This window comes from Cuculus canorus, chromosome 18 (assembly GCF_017976375.1).
Source record: "Cuculus canorus isolate bCucCan1 chromosome 18, bCucCan1.pri, whole genome shotgun sequence".
NCBI classification, from domain to species: domain Eukaryota; kingdom Metazoa; phylum Chordata; class Aves; order Cuculiformes; family Cuculidae; genus Cuculus; species Cuculus canorus.
This window is the reverse complement of record NC_071418.1, coordinates 9,884,080-9,896,536: the sequence shown is the minus strand read 5'-3', so window position 1 is coordinate 9,896,536 and position 12,457 is coordinate 9,884,080. Positions and strand designations below refer to the sequence as shown.

General features: G+C 50.1%; 1 protein-coding gene across 6 annotated transcripts in view; it reads left to right on the top strand.

The window, feature by feature from the left end:
- The window catches only part of PIK3R5 (phosphoinositide-3-kinase regulatory subunit 5), a 73,753-nt gene that overhangs the window by 37,218 nt on the left and 24,078 nt on the right, over positions 1 to 12,457 (top strand). For 5 of the 6 annotated variants that reach the window (XM_054083617.1, XM_054083612.1, XM_054083616.1 and 2 more), the window contains exon 2: positions 5,142 to 5,251. In XM_054083617.1, coding sequence (XP_053939592.1) covers positions 5,155 to 5,251 — 97 coding nt within the window. In that variant the 5' untranslated portion in view covers positions 5,142 to 5,154. Of the gene's footprint in view, positions 1 to 3,279; positions 3,417 to 5,141; positions 5,252 to 12,457 lie in introns of those variants that run through there. The other variant, XM_054083614.1, reaches the window with a different exon arrangement.

Here is a 12,457-nt window from a genome sequence, read left to right as displayed (position 1 = left end):
CCCAAGCTCTCTCAGCCTGTCCTCATAGCAGAGGTGCTCCAGCCCTTGGATCATCTCCATGGCCTCCTCTGGACTTGCTCCAACAGCTCCATGTCCTTCCTGTACTGTGGACTCCAGAACTGAATGACTAGGTGCCTTTTGGGCCATCGGACCTGAAGGGCTAGATTCAACTTTGCCCATGACGTTGCTGATTGTTGGCTGTTTGTTGAAAACAGGACAAAACCTGAAGGCAAATTGATTTCTCTGAGGACATGAGGTTCTTAAAACCGGAGGGCTTAAATGTTGTCACTGCTGTTGCTGACAGTGCTGTAGCATTGCCGGCGTGATGTAATGTTAGTGAGAGGAAGCCTTGCTTTCTGCCTGCCCTGTCCTGGAGCTGTTTACAATCTGCCTCCCTGTGCCTGGATCGGCACAGTTGTGGTTCCTGGGTTCCCAGTTCCCCTCTCAGTCTCTGTCAGTTCCTCTTGCCACATCCGTCAGGGCGGTCTGCAGATGCATCTTGCCTATGGTGGGTGGTTGTCCTGCGTGGGAGAAACAGAGAGAAAGAAAGATGCTTCTGGAGACGTGTGATGGTAGATGTTTATCTCGGTTGGTCAGCTACGTTTATGGACTGGAGCGATGTGAGGCGATGGAGGCTCTGGGTGAGATCTAGTGATCTTCTTGCAAAAAGTCTAGTCCTTTGTGACTGTGCCAATACTGCAGGTGGCAGGAGGGTGGCATGGATGTAAGGAACGTGCCTGGAGAGCTGGAGATTTGCCTTCTGCTCCCAATTGTGCCACAAATAGCTGTGGAACAGCAGAAAAATTACTTAACTTTTCCAAATGTTTACTTCCCTGCCTCTTAAATGCTGACTGTGCGGGGTTCATGGGGTTTGGAGGCTGCTTTTCAGGTGCAAAGTTACTGGAAAAGGGAAACCAATGACATCTTCGAGAATATCCAGGGCCTGAAGTCTCATAGCTTGATTTTGTAGGGCTGGGGCCCAACGCACGAGTAAGGTGTGGTGGGATAAAGCACAGATGATAGAGGGGATCTTCATTCCTGCCTTCTAGGATCAGGGGCTACAAAACTGGTGAAGTGTCTAGAGAACAAGTCTTTTGAGGAGTGGCTGAGGGATCTGGGGCTGTTTAGCCTAGAGGAGAGGAGGCTGAGGGGAGACCTTGGTGCTCTCTGCAGCTCCTGGAAAGGAGGTTGTGGTGAGGTGGGTGCTGGGCTCTTCTCCCAAGTGATAAGCAATAGGATGAGAGGATATGGCCTCAAGTTGTGCCAGAGGAGGTTTAGCTTGGATATTAGGAACAATGTCTTTCCTGACAGAGTGGTGAAGCCCTGGCAGAGGCTGCCCAGGGCAGTGGTGAAGGCTCCCTCCCCGGAAGGGTTAAAAAAACGTGTAGACATGGCACTTTGGGACATGGTTTAGTCAGCATGGTGGAGTTAGGCTGACGTTTGGACTGGATGAGCTTAGAGGGCTTTTCCAACCTTAACAATTCTGTGATCCCTAGGTGTTTCACATAGGGGATGAATAGATGTGTGGTGCTATATTTTTGTCAGATTTGTGACAACTCAATGTTGGAAGATCTCTTCTTGTCCTGCACACTGTTTTGTCTGAACTGGACCATCAAAACCCCTCCTTTCTTCCTTGTGTGGTGGTTGTGCTCTCTCTCGAAAGTGTGGTTGACACCTGAGGAGAAGGCAGGGGAACCCACATCTTTTGCAACAAGTTGCTCTGCTCGGAAATGCGCAGTGTAGCAGCCAGCGTTGGTGACGAGGGTGTCCCCAAAGAGTGCCGGCATGTGTCCCCTCACAGTGTTTGCCCTGGAAGTGTTGTGAAACATGACTGCTCACCATGCAGTGACAGCACTGTGCCTTCAACCTGCTCTGAATATCTTGCACCTTGTGGTTTTGCCAAAGCATCTCTTGATTCAGCAGCTCTGCTACTGGGAGACCAACTGAAGGGAGATGATGAAGGTACAGGTCTTTTTTTTTTCACAGAGTTGCTGTACACCTTCATAAACCATTGCAAAGCATTGATTAAAAACCCTGGACCTCAGTATTTGTTTTTGTTAATGGTCTGGAGATGCCTAACAGAGCTCCTTGGAAGTTCTGGTTATGGCCTCCAAAGCTGTCCGCTGCCTTTTCATTTTCATAGAATAGAATCATAGAATCGTTCGGTTGGAAAAGATCTTTGAGATAGAGTCCAACCATACCTGCCCACTACTAAATCATAGCCTTGAGTGCCTCGTCTGCCTGTCTTTAAATCACTCCAGGGATGGGGATACCACCACCTCCCTGGGCAGCTTCTGCCAGTGCCTGAGAACCTTTCCGGTGAAGAAGGCTTTCCTGTTGTCCAATCTAAACCTCCCCTGGTGCAACTTGAGGCCATTTCTTCTCATCCTATCATTTGTTACTTGGGAGAAGAGACCAACACCCACCTCACCACAACCTCCTTTCCAGGAGCTGCAGAGAGCGATGAGGTCTCCCCTCAGCCTCCTCTTCTCCAGGCTAAAACAGCCCCAGGTCCCTCAGACGCCTCTCATAACCCTTGTTCTCCAGCCCCCTCAACAACTCCATTCTCTGGATACGCTCTAGCCTCTCAGGGTCCTTCTTGTAGTGAGGGTCCCAAAACTGAAGCCAGCATTTGAGGTGTGACCTCACCAATGCTGGGTACAGGGGAAGGATGACTTCCCTGGTCCTGCTGGCCACACCATGGCTGATCCAAGCCAGGTTGCCGTGTTTTTTTTATTTGCTCATTGTGAGTGGGCAGGAAGGGAGAATTTGGTGAATAAACAGTAGAAGACATTGAAAAGTTTCTACTTGGTTGTGGTGTACAAACTGAGTCCTCTCCCATGAAAGATGCTTCCGTAAGCATCTGCCTTGGGAGAAGAGGTTTAAATCCGTGTGTGGTCTGTACCACACCAGGAAAAGAGACTCCTAAAGGCTGTGTTTTGTGGTTTCAAATTTATGGTGATATCTTTGTCATATTTTGAGCTTAAATTCCCTGCCCTGGAACACAAGAGGCATAGAGGAAGGGATTATTGGGATGCTGCAGAGCTTGCCCGCAGTGTGCCGTGAGGAGCACGTTTCCCTCTGAGGACCCAGCTGTGCTCTAAAACAAGCTGGTGGCAGGGGAGGTATATCTTTTTTTTGAGCTGGGTGTTGTAAAGGGTGCTTGTGAGTCATGCTGTGCTCTTAGTCACTGCTTTCCTCTTGCCACAAGTCATGACTAAGGTGCTGATGTGCTGATTTGCTGTTCATTCAGCTCTCGGCACCGCAGTGGAGAGTTCTTTGGTCATTCCTTGTGTGCGTGCTCTGGATGGATGAAACTTTTGGTGAAGACCATAATAACTGGCTGTGGCAGTGAGACGAAGAGGTGGAAGCCTATTAGCCTCTTTGGGATAAAGGATAGAGCTTGCATTTAGCAGGTCAGTGGTTGCCTGTTGTGGGTTTGCTTTCACCTGTTTGAAGCCATTGGTGGCTTCTCCGGAGTGGTGGGGCTCTCCCACTCTTTTGGGAAGTCCCAGAAGCCAGACATGGCTTTACTGAGCCTTTTTTGGGGGCATTACTGGGAATTAAGTGTGGGTGCTGAGTGCACCAAGTGGGAGGGGTGGGGTGGAGCCTCTGTGGAGATCACAGTGGGGTTTGATGCTGCCAAGGTGGAGGTGGGGAGCTGTGATGGGCACAGCAACCACTGAATGAGTACCAAGTGTCAAACATTGACCAAGTAAGCAGAGAACTGAGCGTTTTGGGGTAGTGTTGGGAACTGGACAAGCGTGTGGCACAGGTACAGGAATGTGCTCTCCAGGGTGAAAGAAAAGACCTCCTTGGCAGGTGTCTCCTGTAGCATTGGCATGTTTTATTTATTTATTTTTATTCTTCTTGGATTATTTTTGTGCATTTATGTTGCCTCTAACCAAGAGGCAAAGAGTCTGTGGGTTGAACCCTTCCATGTGTGCTGGGAGAGGAGAGGTGCCTGCTTCAAGGTCCCTCTGGATGCCCCGACTGGCACTGCACAGAGAGAGGAAATCGCTGCCTGGGCACCTCTTTGATTGCCCGTGGTTGGAGCAGATCTGCAAAGTAAACCTTCTGGGCAAGTTGCTTTTGTCTTGATGATGTGCCAGGAAGATAGGTTTGAGTTGGGTGGAATAAAATCAAGGTCAGGTTGGATGGGGCTTTGAGCAACCTGATGCAGTGGGAGGTGTCCCTAACCATGGCAGGGGGTTGGAACTGGATGGGCTTTAAAATCCCTTCCAACCCAAACCCTTCTATGATTCCGTGATTCTATGAAGATCTGCCTCCCCTGGCACAGTCTCTGTCAGCCCAAGGTTTACGTTTGCCCCCTGAGCCGTGGAGGAGAAGCAAGATGTGCAGAGCCGTGTTGTGAAAAGGTTGCAGCCAGGCATGCAATCCAAAATTTCACAATGTTCTCAGAAGTTGGGGCTGAGATACCCTCTGTGTTTTCCTGCATTGCCACAAGGGCACGTGGACCTTTTCTTCCTGTTGGTTGTGTGGCAGCAAGGTGACACTGCCAATGCTTTCCTGGCCGGGACAAGACTGGACTCGAGTGTGCGTTTGTGACCATTGCCAGTGGGCGTTGGAGCCACCACAGATGATCTGTGCCTAACGCAAGGAGATGGGCTCTGCTGTCACTTTTCCCAGCTTGGACAGGCTGATCTTTTGAGATGTCTTCCCACCCGGGTTGTTCTGATTCCCATCTGAGGTTGTTGCAAGGTGCTATAGCTGTAATCTCTTGCAGTGCTATCTTCGTTAGAGGCTAACCCAAGATTACCTCCTTGCCACAGACACACAAGCGAGGCTTGATATGTCCCGCAGATGGAAGTTATGAGAAGACAGCAGGTCAGGGGAAGGGTGCTCTGGCCTCACAGCCTCTCGTGATTGGGTCAGGGATGTGTGCAGCTCCTTCTCTTTGCCGGGGTTGGGAGAGGCTGGGGGAGCAGAGAGGAAGATGATGGGTAGTAGAGCAGGGCAAATCATTGCCTTTGGGTTTGGAAGGGGTGTCAGGAGGCAGTAATGGGTGGTGTCTCACCAGGAGCAGCTTGTCTGCACTATGGTAGCAGCATTGCAGTGCTGTCTTCCATGAACTTAACTAAGGGCCTGGTATATTAACTTTCTTCCTTCTTTCTCTTTAGGAGATGAATTAAAATGCAGCACACCACGTGCACAGAGGACAGGATCTACCACGCACTGGAAAGATGTCTCCATGGGCTTAGCAGAGATGCTGTCTCCAGCAGATGGGCTGGTAGGTGACCTGATAACAATGAGCTTGTTGGCCGTGGGGCTGACCCCTGACAGCTTCAATGAGGTCTCTATCCTTCTGTCTCTGCACAGTTTACTGACCTACGTGGGCATCTGGGTAAGAGAGAGCTGCTGGTGCTGTTGGAGGCTTGGAGGCCTCTTTTCCCTTCCAACATTCAAAGTTAGATGTAGGATCCAACCCAGTGAATGTTCTGAGTCTCTTGTGATAGGAAGATGTACCAAGACACTGAACAAGTCATGTTAGGTCTTGCATAGGTAAAGCTCAGCAGGAAAGCCGTGTGTCTCGCTAGTTGTGTGTTCATAATCTGGGAAGAGGAGGAGTCTCTGTTCACCACAAGGGAAGACTCATTTGTGTTGTCAGTCGGCCTTTCCTTGCTTTCCTGCACATAGTCCTTAAAACCCATGGGCGTGATCTCTGCTGCATTCTCAGAAGCAAGTGTGGAGATACTGTTATCGGCTTTTTTTAAGTCTAGATCAGATACCGTGGTGGCCATAGAGATGTGAACCATGTTCAGAGAGCTGCAAAGGGATTTGGGATGGTGATGGTGAAGGCAAATCAGCAGTGAGAAGCAGTAATTTTTGAATGTAATTTTGATCTCTCTCCCTCACACCCACACTTGTAGGTCATAATTAAATCACTCCCAAAACAAAGAAATGAAATCAATTTGGGGAGTGTGAAATCCAAATTTCCTTTTGTCTGTGCAGTTCTTCTTTCAATCCCCTCTGCTTTTCCATTTACCTGTAAGTCAAGAAAGAAATGCAAGCATAATCCTACCCACTGCCAAATACAGTGCCTGCTTCCTCGCACCCAGTGGAGTGATGCCAGCTGCCCGTGCTGTAGCATCACCCTAGGCCTTGGTCCACGCAAGCTGTGACCAAGGACTCCTGGATCCTTTTGGCCTCACCATATTCTGGGAAATAGACCCTGAAGTGTGACCTACATTCCTGGTTCCTGGAAGTGCGACCTTGCGTTTGGCACTGTTACAGTGTGTGTGCAAAGGAGTCCATCTCGCCAAGCCATTCATTGTGTGCTGCATAAATCACCCCTTCCTGTAATTATAATTAATCAATTCCTGTGTCACTCACAAGCTCGGCCCTTCTCTAATCCCAGCCCGTTAGCACTGATGTTTGTGGTAGGGTAGCCTTTAAAAAATGGCTTCATAATTTTTCCGGCTCATTAGCAAAGACAGGGCTGTACATGGCTGGGGTTGGGTGACGATGGGCTCTGCTGGAAGCAGCTGTGCTGCCCAGCAGTTCCTCATCTCTAAGGATTCTCCCCCAGCTCTCTGCCTTGTTGGCTTTCATGTGGGTTTTGTGGGGTTTGGCAGAATGACTTGGCATTCCTAGGAGAATCTCAGGCATTTTACACATCAGAAAGTTCCCTTGCATCCAAAGCATTTGTGCTCTTGCCAGAGATCTCCAGCGTGACCAGTGAATGCCATGCCTGCAGTGGTTGGTGGATGTGGTGGTGCTAGCTCTGCTCTGTGTTGTTAGCTCTGGGTGTTAGCTCGGCATCTGGGGCAGCGCTTCTTGGCCGATGCCGTAGTGCTCTGCCATGGGGGTTCTCCAGCCCTGCTGACTTCTAACTTGCCCGCTTTGAGGAGCTGTTCTTCCACATCCTACCCCTTTGCCATCAGACAGCAAATGTTTTGTCACTGCAGTAACACACACAGTTTAGGGAAAACATTGCTTACTGCACAGATCTACCCACAACCTTTAACCCTATTTGTTTTCAAAACCAGAGCAAAAATGTTTTCTCTTTCTTCTGCCACCCCCCTATTACAAGGAAGAGCTTAATTCTTTCTGTTGTGTGTCAGATCTCAGCTGGGCTCTGTTCCTCATACAGTCAATGCATCTCTCCATCTGGTTCTTAACTGCACAGTAGCCTTCTCCCTTCTTGTTTTAACTTCTTATATCACTTCTATTTCCCAATCTATATGCTTTTCCCTCTTTTTTACCATTTCCATACATCAAAATAACACACACTGAGTTAAAGCCATTTTTTGGGCTGAGACCTTGCTAGAATTATAGTTGTTTTTACGTTGTTTAATCGTTTGTTTCTCCATGATAATTTTACACAAGGTTGCTCCAGAGTGGGTGAGTAATCGCTTCCGATGTGTCGTTTCCCCCCCACATAAGTTACTGAATAGCTGAGGTCAGTGAAGTCAGCAAAGAGGAGAAGTGTGAATGCTTTGGCCATTGTAGATTCATACCCTGGAGGAGCCGGTGTTTGGCTCTGGGGTAGGAACAGAAAATAATAGAATTACAGAATCATGGAATGGTTTAGGTTGGAAGGGACCTCAAAGCCCATCCAGTTCCTGCCCATCCATGGACAGGGACACCTCCCACAGGATCAGGTTGCTCAAAGCCTCATCCAACCTGGCCTTGAATACCTCCAGGGATGGGACAGCCACCACTGCTCTGGGCAACCTGGGCCAGGGCCTCCCCACCCTCACAGCAAAATATTTCTTCTTAAGATCTCATCTCAATTTCCCCTCTTTCAGATGAAAATCATTCCCTCTCATCCTGTCTCTGCACTGCCTGATCAAGAGCCCCTCCCCAGCTTTCCTGGAGCCCCTTTCAGCACTGGAAGCTGCTCTAAGGTCTCCCTGGATCCTTCTCTTCTCCAGGCTGAACAATCCCAACTCTCTCAGCCTGTCCTCATACAGGAGGTGCTCCAGCCCTCAGATCATCTCCGTGGCCTCTTTGTTGTGACAAATGCACGTCCAGAAATCTTTGCTGAACTCCAGCATTTATTCAAGGAACCGAATTAAAATTAATTGTCTCTGACTCACAGAAAACCCTGTTAAAAAAGTGCTAGGAAACACAACCTGTTCCTCATGCAGCCCCTCTTTAGAGAGTTTGTCTTCCACCGTGTTGCTGGAGAGAGACGGTAGCCAGATCAGAGCATGCTAAAGGAAGAAAATGTTTTATTTCTTGCTGCTGAGCAGTGAAATGGGAAACCTTTGTGAAGGAGTGTGGTGGGCTTGGGTTCAGCTGCTGGTGGTGCCGGGAACACAGTACTAGAGAGAAGGGCTGGAGGTGGCAGCAGGTGTGGAGCTGCTGGGAGGCTGTAGGGCAGCCTTCAAGGTCCCAGGGATGGGAAGGAGTTGTTATGTCTCTGCTGCAGGGCTGCGTGTGAGTTGGAGAGGATGAAGGGTGCTGGTGAGGGAGGGTGGTAAGGCCACTGGTAAGCCAGAGAAGGAGAGGAATCTTTGATGATGCATTTTACATGGTGCTGATGGAGTTCAGTCTGCTCAGCTGTAACGAAGGGAAGGTTAAGAATCTGCTTGATTGCAGTCATCTAAGTACCTTCATGGGGAATAAACAGGCATCGGGTGTGGGACCCTCCGGCTTAATCACCAAGTAGCAAAATGCTTTGTCTGAAAGACTTCTAACTCTAAGTGCAGAGTAAAGGTCTGCTGGTTACTAAACCTAGTGAACTTTAACCTTTGGCTTGATTTCGCCAGACTTGTCGTGGTTTTTTTTTTCAGAAATCACTGCCCAGGCTGGGTGGCTGCAACTCCAGGAGACATTGCTGTGCTCTGCTCAGGGGGCTGGTTGGAAGTGGGAGCTGCAGGTTTGACTCTTGTGTGGTGAAGGATGCCTCCCAAGAGGATGCGGTGGCTGTGGGGCTCTGCTGTGCCCTGTGCTTTAGGCATCTCCAAGCCCCAAGCTTACAAACTGCTGCAAGTCAGCCCTTCCTCTGGGCAGTCCCGTGGAGAAAACACCCTTATTTTGGTGAGGGCATAGTGGAAATGGTGGGAGTAGGTCTGGGGGAGTGAGGAAGTGGAAAGAAAACTCTGCTTTTCACTCCTCCAACCGTGTTGCTTCTGATGGTACTGGGAACTGATGTCCAACCCAAGTGTGGGCAGCCAAGGCAGCTTGGGCGTGTGGTATTTCTCCTTTTTCCAACTTGACACCCCTGTGAAGAGCGGTGGAGGGGAAATATCAACTACTGAGGTCAGGAAGGAGCCGCTTCAGGAGCAGGGCAGCTCGGTGTACTTCTCAGAACAGAAATCGCAAAGCCTCATCCTTCCGAGGCCGCCCACGGGGCCACTGCCGCCCCACTCCCGGCACGCTGCCTGCATCTTTATCATTGCTGATAGCGATCAAAGTGAGAGCGTGCGCTGTGCCCAGGCTTCCTCCCAGTGCGGGGGTCTTGGTGCAGCCTCTGCTCGGGGCTGGGTCCCTCCTTGGAGGCTTTGCTGTGGGTTTTGCTCTCCGAAGGGAGGTGTTTCTTTGGGTCTGTGTCATGTTGGGCTCAGTCTGTGTGCTGTGTAGGATGCTGGGATGAGCACAGCTTAGTCCTGCTTCTGCTGCAGTTCCATGTGTCACTGCTCCAGCATCCCACAGCCAGGGCCACACTTTGAATCCTGGGTTGAGTTTTGGGCCCCTTGGTAGAAGACGTTGAGGCTCTGGAGCGTGTCCAGAGAAGGGGAATGGAGCTGGGGAAAGGGCTGGAGAACAAGAGTTATGAGGAGCGGCTGAGGGATGTGGGGCTGTTTATTCTGGAGAAGAGGAGGCTAAGGAGAGACCTCATTGCTCTCTGCAGCTCCTGGAAAGGAGGTTGTAGGGAGGTGGGTGCTGGGCCATGCTCCCAAGATACAAGGGATAGGATGAGAGGAAATGGCCTCAAGTTGTGCCAGGGGAGGTTCAAACTGGATATTAGAAAACATTTGTGTACCAAAAGAGTGGAGATGCACTGGCAGAGGCATCTCAGGGTAGTGGTGGAGTCTCCATCCCTGGAGGGGTTCAAAATGCATGTATAGATAGTGTTTAGGGACATAGTTTAGTAGGCACGGTGGGGTTGGGCTGATAGTTGGACTGAATGAGCTTAGAGGTCTTTTCCAACCTTAATGATTCTGTGATTCTATGTGCTCTGGGCTGCCTGTGTTGCTGGCAGATAAATCTGACTCATTCTTCATATAGAAAGGAAAAATGAATAGTGCTGGGTTGCTGTCTTAGCGCAGCAAAACCAGATGGATGAGTGTGAGAGCAGGGTGGATGTAAGCAGGTTTTTTTAGGTGTGGAGGTTCCTGCTGCCCCGCTGGGGGTCTCTGGTGCCTCTTTTGACAAATTCGTAGGATTTAAGGGCTTGAAGGTGAAGTTCTGGTTTGTGCTGGTTGCACAAAGCTGATCTCGACCCCTTTAGAGCCAGAGATCACCCCAGAGCTCCTGCGTGGACTGCTCTCCTTTGAGGCATTGAGCGGTTCGTGTGTCTGATTTTACTTCTCACTTCCCTTAGCCAAGGGATGCTGCAAACCCTGTCTTGACATGCATTCAGCTAAGTGAGATGAAGCAGTTCCCCACCAACACAGGACTTCCCAGTGTTTGCACAGCTCAATAGAGAGGATGACGGGGAGCACAGCTCCGGCTTGCACTGATGACGGGGATCATCACATTGAGCGACATTGCAGGGCATCCCTGAGCTGCACACTCCATGAAGGTTAGGGTCTCCCTTGCATTTCATAGTGAAGAATGGATTTTTTGAGAATTAGAAAGCAAGTGCAAAGTCCAGGAGAAAGCTTGGTTCAAGGTTTCTGCTTGCCCTTGGTGCGCATCCTACCACGGTCCACCTCAAACAGGGAGAGTGCCCAGCATTGTCTGGTGCTGCTGGTTCGGAGCATACCTGACAAAGTGGAGTGAACCCAGTTTGGACTTTGTGCTCTGTACTGCTCTGACTCATTGTAAAACACTGCTGTTGAGTTGTCCCTGTGATTTGTAGCCTGACTCGGCATGGTGACATGGTTCAGCATCGCAACAATCCAGCAGCGGAGCATGGATTTGGGTGCACTGAGGCATGAGTGGCTGCAAATAAAGCTTTCTAGTGTTGCTTCCTCACCTGCCTGCAGCCTCTTCCTGGCCTGAGAATAAACCAAATCCTGCTCTGCAGTTCATAGAAGTCCCCAGGTGCTACCACAGCACCCAGCTGTGTTCCAGGTGGACACAGAGTGATGGAGAGGGTGCTTGCAGGCAGGTGGTTCCTTTCTGCCTTTAATGTCACCTGGGGCTTTTGTTCCTGACCTGTGCATTATGAGCATCACCTTCCATGCCCTTTTAGTCTGGATACAGGGGTGAGGGCTTCAGGGACTAATTTTGAACTCAGTGCTTGGAAAGTGGATGCTCGTGACCTGGACTGTGTGTGGAGGGAAGGGAATTCTCACCCAGGTCTGGATTCTCTTCCTGACTGATGCCTGGTGGTGCTTGACACTTCATTTTGCTGTATGGTCTTTGTTTATTGTGTCCAGGATTTCCGTTTTGTGCTTGCAACTATTTTTAGCAAGGATGCAGCTGTTTTGCTATGTTTTTGGTAATGCTATTTTGCCAAATTTAGGATCTCAGACCCTGGCAGCCTGCTACCTCCCAGCACCCTTTGGCTTAATCCTAGGGTAATCCCAGTACCATGACCATGAGTTAAACAGAAATTCTGTGTATGGCTCCGTTATTCAAATACACATGGTTGCATCCCTGTGCTTCAGCTCATAATTGCTGTAGAAGACCCCAAAATGGGTCAGAAGACCTCAGATCTTGATGTTTGTAAGATCCTTCTCCCTCCTACCTGTCCTTGTCCCCCAGCTCGTTCATACTGGGTTTGCCCCAGCTCCTCCCAGATGAAGGAGCCCAGAGCCTCTCCTTCTGCCCCATTCAGCACAGAATAACTCAGCGAGCCACTGCCACCACAATTTCCTCCTACCTTTCTAGAAGTGAGAGGAAGGAAAGACCCGGCATCGTGCTGGGCTATTTGTATTTGTGGTTACGCTCGCGCAGGAAGTGGCGTTCTCCTCATCTGGTGATGCACCCCAACAGAGCTCAGCTCCGCTGCTCTCGCAGCTGCTGCCCGGCACGGCTTAGCCCTGGACAGCCACAGCAGGGCCAGGCTCTTATGGGTCAAATAATCATAGAATCACTAGGCTGGAAAGGACCTACTGGATCATTGAGTCCAACCATTCCTAACAATCCCTAAATCATGCGCCTCAGCACCTCATCCACCCGTCCTTTGAATGCCTCCAGGGAAGGTGACTCCACCCCCTCCCTGGGCAGCTGTTCCAGGGCCCAATGAGCCTTTCCATGAAATTTTTTTTCCTAATGTCCAGCCTGGCGGAGCTTCAGGCCATTCCCTCTTGTCCTGTCCTCTGTCACTTGGGAGAAGAGCCCAGCTCCCTCCTCTCCACAACCTCCTTTCAGG